Here is a 13,589-nt window from a genome sequence, read left to right as displayed (position 1 = left end):
CCCCAAATAACTTTCCTTGAAGAAGTTCAATAGGTTGCTTTCTGTGTAGTAGTTCAGGAACCCAGGCTTTTTAATTTTGTAGTGTTAACTGGCAAATGGTGAAAGAACAAAAGGTTCATAAGTAGGATGTTTTATGAGCCAATTCTAGAAATGACAGATGATTTTTGGTATTGTCTCAATGGCTAGAGCTAACTCACATTTGCCACATCAATGTAAAGAATCTGAGAAATATAGTCACTCTCTTTTTTTTTTTTTTTTGGTGGTACTGGGGATTGAACTTTGGGGCATTATACCATAGAACTACATCTCCAGGTGAATCCCTCCTTTGGTACCACATATTGAACCCTGGGGCACTTAACCACCAACCCCACCCCTTTTTATATTTTATTTTGAGGCAGGATCTTGCTAAGTTGCTGAGGCTGGCTTTGAACTTGGAACCTGCCTCAACCTCCTGAGTAGCCAGTCAGGTGTGTACCACTATACTCTGTTAGTCTGGTTCTTTACCCATGAAGAAAAAAGAGATTTGGTGAGCATCTAGCCAATGTATGCTATAATCTATTCCTTAAAATACTGAAACCATTCAAAATAGTTTCAGGATTGTCTTTGTCATAAAATCCAAAATTTTGTACGTACTAGAGAGGAAATCTATAGTTTGGTTCCTGTTACCTCCAGAAAATATTTTATCTTGGCTACTTGCCCAGATGAAGTTTGTTGAAGGTCCTTAAGTCCAGGAGCATATAGTTGTACTCAGGGCTGTTATGCAAAAGGGAAATCAGTAAAGGGAAAGAATGTATAGGGTAAAACCTGGAAGGTACCAGGCTCATGCTTCCAAGTGTCTTCTTCCAGTGGAAATGAACTTAATTCCTCCCAGCAAAGAATTGATGCATCCTATGTGTGTTAAATATTGTGTAGTAGAGAAACTTTTTTTTGGTACTAGAGGTTGAAACCAGAGGTGCTTTATCACTGAGCCAAATCCCCAGCCCTTTTTATTTTTTGAGACAAGATTTCCCTAAGTTGCCTAGAAACTCACTTGGTTGCTGACTTATTAGTGACTTGGGAGAGTAATATTAGTGACTTGGGAGAGCAGGAATATCACAAGTCTAGCCTCAGCAATTTAGTGAGACCCTGTCTCAAAATAAAAAAATAAATAAAAGGGCTGAGAGTATAGCTTAGTGGTGAAGCAAGCACCTCTTGGTTCAATCCCCAGTATCAGGAGAATAACAGCAACAACAAAAAAGACTCTGCCTAGGATTGTTACTCAGTAATAGTTATGTAGGTACTCTGTACTTACCACGTAACAAAATTCCACCCTCCCAAAGGAAATGTTGATGTTTATATTAAACTACATTTTGGCAATACAAGTTAGGCACAGTGAGTTACTCTTATTAGTTCTAGGGAATTGTCAGAAATCCAAGTTCTCCCCCACCAGCCAGGGGACAACCTCATGAACCTTTATAAAAGTACAGTAGTCTCTGGCCATCCATGTTAATTCTTTTTTCTGTATAGTAAAGCCATGTAACATCCATAGATTGGGATTTTACATAGAGAATCTTGGAATATGTAAAACTTCACTAACTTAATTTTTTTCCATGGTGCTGAGTTACGTTCCCAGACCGTTTTATTTATTTTTTTTTAGACAGGGTCTTTCTAAGACTGGCCTACCTCAGTTTCTGAGGCTGGCCTCAAACTGATCTGTTAGCCTTCCAAGATGCTGTGATTACAGGTGTGCACCATCATGCTCAGTTAATCTAGTTTTTGGTTTGTCTGTGGAAAGTTAATTTTTCAGTTTCCTCCTCTGTTATTTTCCTTTTTCTTTCTGTGGTATTGAGGGCTAAGGGGTTATCTACATTCTTAGCTCTGTTTTTAGTTGTCAGTGGACCTTTATTTTATTCATATGTGGTGCTGAGAATTGAACCTAGTGCATCACAATGCTAGGCAAGTGTTCTTTTCCTTAAAACCCCAGTCCCTAGCTCTTCTTAATTTTTTATTGAAAATTTGATACTGAGTCTGCCTAAATTGCTCAGACTGGCTCTGAACTTGGGATCCTCTGCTTCAGCCTCGAAGTTGTTGGAATCACAGATAGGTTGCCATTCTGCCCAACACTTTTAGAGTTTTTATCAAGTGTTTGGGTCTTATATATGTCATATATATGTCTATTTTTTTTTTTTTTTGTGGGTACCGAGGATTGAATTCAGGGGGGATGATGGCACTCAACCACTGAGCCACATCCCCAGCCCTATTTTGTTTTTTATCTAGAGACAGGGTCTCACTGAGTTGCTTAGCACCTTGACATTGCTGAGGCTGGCTTTGAACTCTGGATCCTCCTGAGCTGCTAGGATTACAGGCATGCACCAGTCTTTTTTTCTTTTGTACTGGGAATTGAACCCAGGGCCTCTCACATGTAAGACAAATGCTCTAACTACTAGGCTGTATACCCAGCCTTACCTGGCCTGTTTCTCATTTTTAAGAGAAACTTTTAAGTTTCCGACTTAAAAGTAAAGTCCAGTGACAGAATCATGCTGTTGTTCCTTGATGACTTTACTACTACCGTTTTTTTAGGTTCATATAAGAGGACTAGATGGTTTAGTACCAGTGATAACCAGGTGTGAGCCACTGCTTCCTGCCCTTGCCCCATTTTATGGAAGAATTTTGATAGAGTTTCTGTAAGTTGCCCAGGCTGATCTTGAATTTAACAATCCTCCTGCCTCAGCCTCCCTAGTAAACTTGGATTACAGCTGAGCATGAGCTGTGGAGAGCTTGTTGGAAAGTGTTTTTATAGCTTTGCATTATAATACTTGGAATAAAAATGGGCTGTAAATTGTCATTGTGATCCATATTTACATGTACATGATGAGTCTAGGAAGTCTTAACTTGGTGGTATGAGCTATTGGTATGTGCTATTGAGATTGATAAATTAAGTCATCTGTTATTTACTTTTGTGATTGTTGTATCAGATCAGTAAAATTTCAGTGGGTTTTCCTGCTATTTTGTGCAGTGGAATGCTTTTTTGGGCGGGGCTTGGGCTTGGGATTAAACTCAAGGCCTTATGCATTCTAAGTGCATATTTTATATCACGAGTTTGTTCCTGCCCTGTCACAGATTACAAAGTTGTAAGCTATGTATGTATTACATAGAAGCTTTAATGAGCTCTTGGTATGGACCTTTTAGTACTTAAAAATAAATTTGTGAATAATAGATAATAGACAGTTACAATCACCAATCTCATGGGACTTACATTCTAATATGAAAAGGTAGGCAAATATGTTATACATTATGTTAGGTGATGAGATGTGGAAATAAGTGGGTCACAGATGTGGTTAGTGGGTGTTGTAGTCTTGCATAGGATATTCAAGGTGGTTCTCCTGGAGAAGGATTCTGCATCATTTGATGCAGAGACCTTAAAATGGACTTTTTTTTTTTTTTTTTTATTTTGAGAAGTAGCAAGGATGTCATTGTATTGTGGTTAAGAGAAAATAAATAGTAAGGTAGTCAAGAGTAAGAGAGGAAGCCAAGGGAGTGTCAGTGGCTACATAAATCCTGTATAACTGTTCCTAGGCTATTGTAAGGACTCAGGCTTCCATTCTTGAGTCAGTGGAGGATTTTGAACTCTGGTTGACAAATTTTGAGTGAGTTTTTATATTTGAAAAGTACTTTTGTCTGACTAGAACCTGAAAGAACAGTTAGAAGGCTAGTATAGTAATCCAGGTGATAGATAATGGTTTTTAGATTATCATAGATTTGGAGAGGGTTAGAACTAATTAGATTTGGTACAGCTGAAAGGATTTCTTAAGAGAATGGTTATAGAGGAATGGAAGAGTTCAAGATTTTGACCTGAGTAACTTTTTTTTTTTTTTTTTTTTTTTGTGGTGGTGGTACTGGGAATTGAACCCAGGGCCTTGTACATGCGAGGCAAGCACTCTATCATCTGAGCTACATCCCCAACCTTCAACCCCCAGACCTGAGTAATTTTAAGATGAAATTAGTATCGACTGAGATAGGGGAAGGCTTTGCAGTCTTGTAACAGACTGTGTATGAGATGTCAGGTAAAAAATTATATAGTACAAATACGGATGCCATGAGAGAGAGGTTTGAACTAGAGATAGAACTTTGGGAGTTGCTGGTGTATGTGTTTGTGGTACTAGGGATTGAACCTAGGGCCTTATACATACTAGATTAGTGCTCTGCTATTGAACTATATCCCTAGCCTGATGTAGATAATTTGTAAAGCCATAAGACTGAATTACCAAGAAAGTGAATATAGAAAGGGAAAGTCCAAGGACTCCAAAACATGAGGCCAAAAGCCTGTAATGGAGATTGAGAAGAAAAGAGTGAAATGGCAGCTTGGAAATAAAGTGTATCATCTAGGGAGGAGGGAGTGAGCCGGGAGAGGTGATAGCCTGGATTACACCTATTGTTTCCTTCCCTGTGGTGCCCAGGATCCAACACATAGCCTTGTGCATGCTAGAACTCTACCACTGAGCTATATCCCAAGGCCTATGTAAATTGTTAAGGGTGCCCCTTTCACTTACAGAAGTGTCTAGTTTGGTTAATAAAGTAAGGTTTACTGTAGTAGTAGATCCAGTAAGAGCTGAGAAATGATTATTAGTTGAATGTATTAACTTTGTAATAAAGGTGGGCTTGTTGAAATTTGTGTTTTACTATTATATTTAACAGTCTTTAGTTGTCAGTGTGGCAGTGATATAGCCCTGGGCATGGGACATTTTCTTTTAGGGAAGTGTGTTGAGGATTGGACCCAGGAATGCTTTACCACTGAATATCCCCAGGCTCTGCCCCCTCACCCTTTAGTTATTATTATTTAAATTTTTGAGACAGGGTCTCACTAGGTTGCTGAGGCTGGCCTTGAATTTGGGATCCTACTAGGCCCTCAGCCTCCTGAGTTGTTGGGATTACAGCCGTGTTTTACTGTATCTGGTCTAGTGAATACTTTAAACAATGTAGGAAAGAATTTGACTTATGGAGTATTTACTTTCTTCTAAAGTTTCCAGTAACATTTTAGTTGCTGAGACAGAGATAAAATTTATTTAACCATTCCCCTGTTTCTAATTCTAATTTAGAATTCTGGATTTTTTAAATTACAGGTGCCATGTTTCAGAACAGAGTAAGACCCCTGGTAAAGAAGAACTGAAGACATTATACAGACACCAGATATAGTCTAATTACAAAAGAAAGCATTAACCTGCCTCTGAGGTGACTAAAGGGGAATAATGGTGATTTTGCGCCGGGCTCGGCCGCCTGCTTCCGCCCCAACCAGCAATGAATCTTGACTCGCTCTCGCTGGCCTTGTCTCAAATCAGCTACCTGGTGGACAATTTAACCAAGAAAAATTACCGAGCCAGCCAGCAGGAAATACAGCATGTAAGTAATCAAGTCAGAAAAAGAAATACCATTAAAGTAATGAGTATGCAGTAGGAATAAAGCTGTAAATTTATATAATATGTTGCATAAAAGTTAACCTTTTCCTCTGTGATTCTTTTCACTGTAATATGTTAAAAGACATCTTATTCGAATCTTTTAAGATATTCACTGTTTTGTTAAAAAAATTTTTTTGGGGCTGGGGATGTGGCTCAAGCGGTAGCGCGCTCTCCTGGCATGCGTGCAGCCCGGGTTCGATCCTCAGCACCACATACAAACAAAGATGTTGTGTCCGCCGAAAACTAAAAAATAAATATTTAAAAAAAAAAAAAATTTTTTAGTTGTAGATAAAAAACACCATATATCTATCTCCTATGTATCTGTTTATTTTTATGTGATTGAACTCAGTGCCTCACACATACTAGGTAAGTGCTCTACCACTGAATTACAACTGTAGCCTCTTTACTATTTTTTTGTATTAAAAATATTTGACTTTTGTGTGCTAGTTTTCCTTCACGTAAAGAAAAGTTGAGAATACTCAAAAACCATAAAACTCAAATTAAAAAAATTTTTTTTGACTTTTATTTCTTATTTTTTTGCTCCTGGGGATTGAACCCAGTTGTGCTTAATCACTAAGCCATATCCCCAGAACTTTTTATTTTTTGAGACAGGGTCTCACTAAACTTCTTAGGGCCTTGCTAAGTTACTCAGATTGGCCTTGAACTTTTGATTGTCCTGCCTCAGCCTCCTAAGTTGCTGCTCTGGAATTACAGGCGTGTACCACCATGACCTTGCCTTTTAATTTTATTTATTTTTTGTAATTCTCCTCTGCTACTAAGATATGTACATCCCTAGTACTGTTAATTTTTTATTTTGAGGTAGGGTCTTCCTGAGTTGTTCAAGCTGGCCTTGAACTTGCCATCCTCCTGCCTCAGTTTCTCAAGTCCCCAGGTTGTAGATGTGTGACACCATGTCTGTCTAAAACTTATGTATAATTCAGTAGCTTTTTAGTAGATTCAAAGTTGTGCAAATCACTACCACTATGTAGTGCTAAAACATTTTTCATCCCCCAAAATAAAGCCCTTGATTTGTTAACAGGCATTTTCCATTTCTTCCTCTCTCTTGTTGCTGACCACTAATCTGCTTTCTACTTAATGTGGATTTGCCTATTCTGAATATTATGTATGAAAGGAATTATATGCTGGGTACAGTGGCACATGCTTATAATATCAGAAACTTGGGAGGCTGAGGTAGGGGGATTGCAATTTAATAAGACCCTGTCTCAAGATAAAAAATCAAAAAATCTGGGGATGTAGCTCAGTGGTAAAGTGCCCTGAGTTCAATCCCAGTACCCAAAAAATGAATTACATTATATGGCCTTATGTGCTTACCTTTTTTCAGTCCCCCACCCCAATGGCACCATACTGCGGAGTTATCTCCCCATCCCTTTTATTTTTTATTTTGGGACAGGATTTTGCCAAATTGCTAAGGTTGGTCTCCATCTTGCAATCTACTTGCTTCAGCCTCTTCATTCATTGGGATTACAGGTGTGCATTTCAGTGCCTGGCTTACTTAACAATGTTTTGAAGTTTCATTTATATTGTAGCACATGTCAATACTTCATTCCATTTTGCGGGCAAATAATATTCTGTTGTATTTATTCCACATTTTGTTTATCTGTATAGCAATTGATAGATACTTAGGATTTTTTTGCTTTTTGGTTATTATAAATACTGCTATTTTAAAAAATTTATTTACAATGTTTTGTGTGTACATTTTGCTTTTTCAGGGTCTCTTGTGTATGTATGTAATGGAATTGCTGGGTCCCATGGGAAGTGTGTGTGTGTGTGTGTGTGTGTGTGTGCGCGCGCACCTGTATGTATATGTGCATGTGGTGCTGGGGATAGAGTTGAAGACTGTTTCCTGCTAGGCAATTTGTTTACAACTGAGTTGTACATACCACCAGCCCATATTCAACATTTTGAAGAATTGCCACTTTCTCAAAGCACTGCATCATTTTTCATTTTCAGGAGCAGTGCATGAGGGTTCCAGTTTCTCCTCAAAGTCACTAACAGTCGTCATATCTGTCCTTTTTCTTTTAGCCATTCTTGTGGGTGTAAAGTGGTTTTGATTTGCAAATGATAACTGAGTTTTCATGTATTAATTTTTAATGTATTTTTGCAAAATACCTATTCAGGTTTTTGGCTCTCAATCTTTTTTTTTTTTTTTTTGTACTGGGGATTGAACTCAGAGGCACTTAACCATTGAGCCATATCCCCAACCCTGTTTTGTATTTTATTTAGAGACAGGGTCTCACTGAGTTGCTTAGCACCTCACCATTGCTAAGGCTGGTTTTGAATACACGATCCTCCTGTCTCAGCCTCCCAGGCTGCTGGGAGCCACTGTGCCCAGATCGATCTTTTTTAAAATTACTGTTTATTTTTTTTCATGATGTAGAGAATTAAAACCAGGGGTTCTCTACACTGAGCTGCATTTCCCATCTGCATTTGTGTGTGTGTGTGTGTGTGGGGGGGGTTTGGTACTGCCGATTATAATAAAGAACCCAGGGTGCTTTGCTACTGAGCTACATCCCCAACCCTTTTTTGTTTATTTTTTATTTTGAGACAGTGTCACTAAATTGCTGAGGTTGGCCTTGAACTTGCTGTTCTTCTGCTTTAGCATCCTGAGTAGCTGGAATTATGGGGGTGCTCCATCATGCCCTATAAGTAGAATTACTTTTTATGTAGGTTTGATTTGTGAAGTATTTCATTCAGTCTTTTAAGACAGTTCAGTAGTATGTTTAGTTTTAGTGCATAACACTTATTTATGTATGTATGTATGTATGTTTTTTTGGCCCTGGGGATTGAACTCTGGGGGCACTTAACCATTGAGCCACATCCACAACTCTTCATTTCTTCATTCATTCATTCATTCATTCATTCATTCATTCATTTATTTTATGATATCAGGGATTGAATTCAGGGGCACTTAAACCAGTAAGCCACATTCCCAGCCCTTTTTCTTTTCTATTCTAGTTATTTTTGGTACCGGGGATTTAATTCAGGGGCACTTACCCACTAAGCCATATCCCCAACCCTTTTTGTATTTTATTTAGAGACAGGGTCTTGGTTCAGTTGTGTAGCGTCTTGCCTTTGCTGAGGCTGACTTTGAACTCGAAATCCTCCTGCCTCAGCCTCCTGAACCGCTGAGATTACAGGTGTGTGCCACTGCACCTGGCACTAGCTCTCTTTCATCTATGTATAAAATGTAATTGTACAGTTTAAAGTTGAGGTTTGTGTAAGCATATACCTTTTTTTTTTTCATTTTTCTTTCTTTTTTTTTAGTACTACTGGGTCCTTCTTTTTTTAAAAAATATTTATTTTTTAGGTATAGTTGGACACAATACTTTTATTTGTTTTTACGTGGTGCTGAGGATTGAATCCAGGGCCTCGCACGTGCTAGGCGAGCGCTCTACTGCTGAGCCACAACCCCAGCCCCTCATTTTTCTTTTTTCGGTACTGGGGTTGAACCCAGGGGTGTTTTATCACTGAGCTACATTCTTAGCTGTTTTTTACTATTTTGAGACAGGGTCTCTGTAATTGCTTGGGGCTTTTCAAAGTCACTAAAGCTAGCCTTGAACTTGGAATCCTGAGTTGCTGGGATTATAGGTGTGCTACTGTGTCTGGCAAGTATGCTTTTTTTTTTTTTTTTAAGTGTTCATGGAAATTGTGGTTATGTTTAATTTTATTTTTAAAGTAGATTATACATTAGGTTGATTAGTCTGTTTTTTCCATTTCTCTACTCCCCACCCCATTAGTGATTAATGGGCTTCATGTGTCCTCAGATAGCCCTTTACAACAGAGCTACAGGGCTGGGGATGTGGCTCAAGCGGTAGCGTGCTTGCCTGGCATGCGTGCGGCCTGGGTTCGATCCTCAGCACCACATACAAACAAAAAGATGTTGTGTCTGCCGAAAAAAATACATATTAAAATTCTCTCTCTCTCTCTCTTTAAAAAAATAAAGTGCCTATAAAAATTCTTTAAAAAAACAAAAAACAACAGAGCTACATCCAGCCCTCTGTTACATCTAGTCTTAAAAACAGTTCCTGGAATAAATACTCATCTTGCAAGCATCAAACCTAGTTCTACCAGTATCCATTGAAGATTTTTCCTATTATTCCCTTTATTTGAATTAATTTCTTAGATAAATTCTAAAAGCTGTGTTGGTCAGTGTTTGATTTAACAATTAAATGCAGCTATTATTTAAGTATTTATTCTGTCTTAAGCAATTAGTTTTCAAATATTTTATGTACCTAATATGATGTATGTCTGTGTGTATGAGCAAAACAGTGTTCTGTTGTTTTGTTAAAGTTGGCCTTAAATTCCTAGACTAAAATGATCCTCCTGCCTCAGCCTAAATAGTTGGGATTACACTCTCTGAAGTGTTGGGACTGCAGGTGTGCACTACCACACCTAGTTAGTCACCTTTTTTTCCTTCCAATATTGGGAATTGAACCCAGGGGTACTCTACCACTGAGTTATATCCCAGCCCCCCCCCCCTTGTTTTTTAAATATTTATTTTTTAGAAGTAGTTGGACATAATACTTTTATATTTTTATGTGGTGCTGAGGATTGAACCCAAGGCCTTGTACCTGGTAGGCAAGCACTCTGCCGCTGAGCCATAACCCCAGCCCAATATCCCAGCCCTTTTAATTTGAGATATAGTCTTACTAAGTTGGTGAGGCTGGGATATACTTGAATGTATTATCCTCCTGCCTCAGGCTCCTGAGTTCCTAGGATTACAGTCATATACAACCATGGTTAGGCTTAATCAACTTTTTATTGAAGTTAATGTGCACATAGAGCAATTCACAATTCATGCATACAGATGAATTTTCATAAAACAAACATGTACCTGTTAAAACCATGCAGATCAAAAAAATAAATAAAATAAAAGCCAACATCTTCTAGCTTTCCTCTGTTATTTGACATATCAGTTATAACCTAGCAGTTCTACTTCGCACTTGTAGACCTGCATGTGCTCTATGATCAAAAGACATGCATCATAACATTCTCAAACTAGAAAACAACTTTGGCATCCATCAACAAGGTGTATATTATGATGCATTGAGTTATTAATGGCACAACACGGATAAGTAAAAAATACTAAGCATTCTGTCATTTCATTCATTCTGTGTGTCAAGTCAGTTTTCCCATTTCTATAGCAACTTTTCCATCACAGTGTTACAGGCATTATTTTTAATGTGATTTAATAGTATTTTTCACATCCTTGCTATAGTCTTGTAGGGTAGGTAGTATTGTCTTTTTTTTTTTTTTTTTTTTTTTTTTTGAGGCAGGGTCTTGCTAAATTGCTTAGGCCTTTCTACATTGCTGAGACTGGCCTCAAGTTTGTTATCCTCATCTCTCAGTCTCCAGAGCCACTGGGATTACAGGCATACACCACTGTGCCTGCCTTTGTTTTGGTTATGTAACAGGGATTTAACCCAGGGCCTCATGCATGCTGAGCATATAATCCACCACTGAGCTACACATCAATCCTGTCTCATTTTATATTGAAGTTCAAAGATTTTATTTTGTCCATTGGTAAATGTATAAAATGGCAGATGTTAAATTTTTGTCCACAGTATTCCTTTGATGAATCCCTTTATATTTGTTTGTAGATGGCAAAAAGCAGAAGAAAATAATTCTGGATCACAAGTAATTTTTATCCCAAGTCGTCTTAACACTTGATAGCCCTACTGTAAGACATCTTCCCTGTATTGTCAGAATGACCTTTCCAAGATGTATAACTGATGATGTCTCTGTACAACTCAAAAGCTCCAATTGTCCTTCCATCTCCTTTGGAGCCAGTGATTGAACCCAGAAGTGCTTTTGCCACTGAGCTACATCCCCAGCCTGTTTTATTTTTTATATATTTATTTATTTATTTATTTATTCATTTTTTTGGTATCAGGGATTTAAACCCAGGGGCATTTAACCCCTGAGCCACATCCCCAATTCATTTTATATTTTATTTAGAGACGGGCTTGCTAATTGCTTAGAGTATCACTAAGTTGCTGAGGTTGGCTTTGAACTCAGAATCCTCCTGCGTCAGCCTCCTGAGACACTGGGATTACAGGTGTGTACCACCACTACATCCCCAGCCCATTTTATTTTTTACTGGGACAGGATCTCACCAAGTTACTTAGGGCCTCATTGAGTTGCTGAGACTAGCTTCAAACTTGCAATCCACATGCTTCAGCTTCCTAAGTTGCTGAGGCAAAAGTTACAATTCTTAACCTGGGCTTTTGGTGTGGTTCGTTATCTCTGAAAATGCTTTGAAATGCAGGGCATTTATAAAGTTGTAGTACCTCTGGGAGCAAGGAGGCAGACAGGACACAATTTTGGTAGAACTGTAATGCAAACTAATAAAACCTGGGACAACCACATGAGGAGTGAGTTCTATATCATACATCAAAGATGTTTCACAGTGTGCCCAAATGACTAGGTCTTTACTGACCTGTCTTTGGATGGGCCCTGCTCCAGGAGGAGTGTGCTCTTAGGCAATAGGATTCTTTAGCTGAACCAGGCATGTTGGCATCTGTAATCCCAGAGACTTGAGGCTGTGACAGGAGAATTACAAGTTTGAGGCCAGCCTGAGCAACGTGGTGAAATCCTGTCTTTAAAAAGTAAAAAAGGGCTGGGGATGTGGCTCCAGTGATTAAGCGCCCCTAGTTCAGTTCCCAGTAAAGCATGTGTATATATACATGATTGTGCAACTGAGGCACATCTTGGAGGAACTGACTGTTGGGACAACTAGAACTATTTTGGAGGAGTGAATGTGGTGGTACATGTCCAAGTACTCCAGCAATTGTCTATGTGATCTGGTTGCCTTAATGCTACATTGTAAATTGATTTATTCACCTTTCTTGCTCCCAAGTTCTTGAGGTATAGGGCTTTATTTTTAGTTTATGTCTCCTGTTTCTGATTTAGTGTTTAAATAAAACTGGAATAAAATAAGGAATAAATTAGTCATTAATTTTGAAGATAAAACATAAGAATGTTGGTTTCAATTGATGGCTGAGGTTTCAGTAAGTTTAAGTATTTTTTAGATAAGTAAAATTTGTGTCTTCAGTAGTACCTTTGCAGACAGTCATTTAGAATGTTTAGGAATTTAGAACTGGGGTGGGAACAAAGTTCTAGTTCTTAGCACTCTCAATTTCTTCTGGTGACAAATAAAAAAGGCAAATCCTTGGATGCTTTGTCCTAGTTTATGAGACTGATGTGCTGTAGACTGCACTAAGGAGACAGGTATAATTTATTGCCCTGCTTTGGTTGTAACTTAGTGTGATCAGATCTCATTGCTTGTCTAGGATGTTGTTCCCTTTGTTATTTTTCTTAGTGACAAGTGGGAAGGAGGAATGTTTATTGAATTTGTTAGGTACATACATTCACTAAACACATGAGCTAGTTGGTATTGCCCCTCCCCCAACTAGTGTTTGAACTCAAGACTTAACACATGGTAGGTGAAAAGCATTCTACTACCGAACTACATCCTTATCCTACACCCCCTACCCCCCTACACCTTTTTTTTTGGTTTGTCTTTGTAGTAAGGATTGAACCCAGGGGCCCTTTACCACTGAGCTACATCCCCATTTCCCCCCTTTTTAAATTTTGGGATGGGGTTCTCACTGAGTTGCCAAGGCTTGCTTTGAACTGGGATCTTCCTGCTTCGGCCTCCCAAGTCAGTGTGATTACAGTGTGTGCCACTGAGCCCTGCAGATGAACTGTTTTTTAAAATAAAGTAACCCAAACTTAATTCATGCAGGTAATACATTAAAAGTAAATACATTTAAAAAAGGTAGGATGTGTTAAAAAGTTAAACATGGAGCTGGGTACGATGGCACATGCCTTTAATCCTGATTCCTTGGGAGACTGAACTAGGGGCATCACAAGCTCAAAGCTAGCCTTAGCAGTTTAGTAAGAACATCAGCAGTTTAGCCAGACCCTGTCTAAAAATAAAATTTAAAAGCGACCGGGGATGTGCCTCAGTGGTAAAGAGACCCCTGGGTTCAATTCTTAGTACCAAAAAACAAACAAAAAAAAGAAAATTAAATATGGAGATGCTCCTTTATTTGTATGCATATTTAGATATTCACTTAGGTATTAGGGATGTGCCTCAGTGGTAAAGAGACCCCTGGGTTCAATTCTTAGTAC

General features: G+C 38.5%; 1 protein-coding gene across 9 annotated transcripts in view; it reads left to right on the top strand.

Annotated features, from left to right (window-relative positions):
- The window catches only part of Cnot1 (CCR4-NOT transcription complex subunit 1), an 83,415-nt gene that overhangs the window by 7,236 nt on the left and 62,590 nt on the right, over positions 1-13,589 (top strand). For all 9 annotated transcript variants that reach the window (XM_077793094.1, XM_026395662.2, XM_026395659.2 and 6 more), the window contains one exon: positions 5,100-5,376. In XM_077793094.1, coding sequence (XP_077649220.1) covers positions 5,275-5,376 — 102 coding nt within the window. In that variant the 5' untranslated portion in view covers positions 5,100-5,274. The remainder of the gene's footprint in view (positions 1-5,099; positions 5,377-13,589) is intronic.

This window comes from Urocitellus parryii, chromosome 15 (assembly GCF_045843805.1).
Source record: "Urocitellus parryii isolate mUroPar1 chromosome 15, mUroPar1.hap1, whole genome shotgun sequence".
Classification (NCBI taxonomy): domain Eukaryota; kingdom Metazoa; phylum Chordata; class Mammalia; order Rodentia; family Sciuridae; genus Urocitellus; species Urocitellus parryii.
The sequence above is the reverse complement of the archived record's forward strand: the minus strand, read 5'-3'. Positions and strand labels throughout refer to the sequence as shown.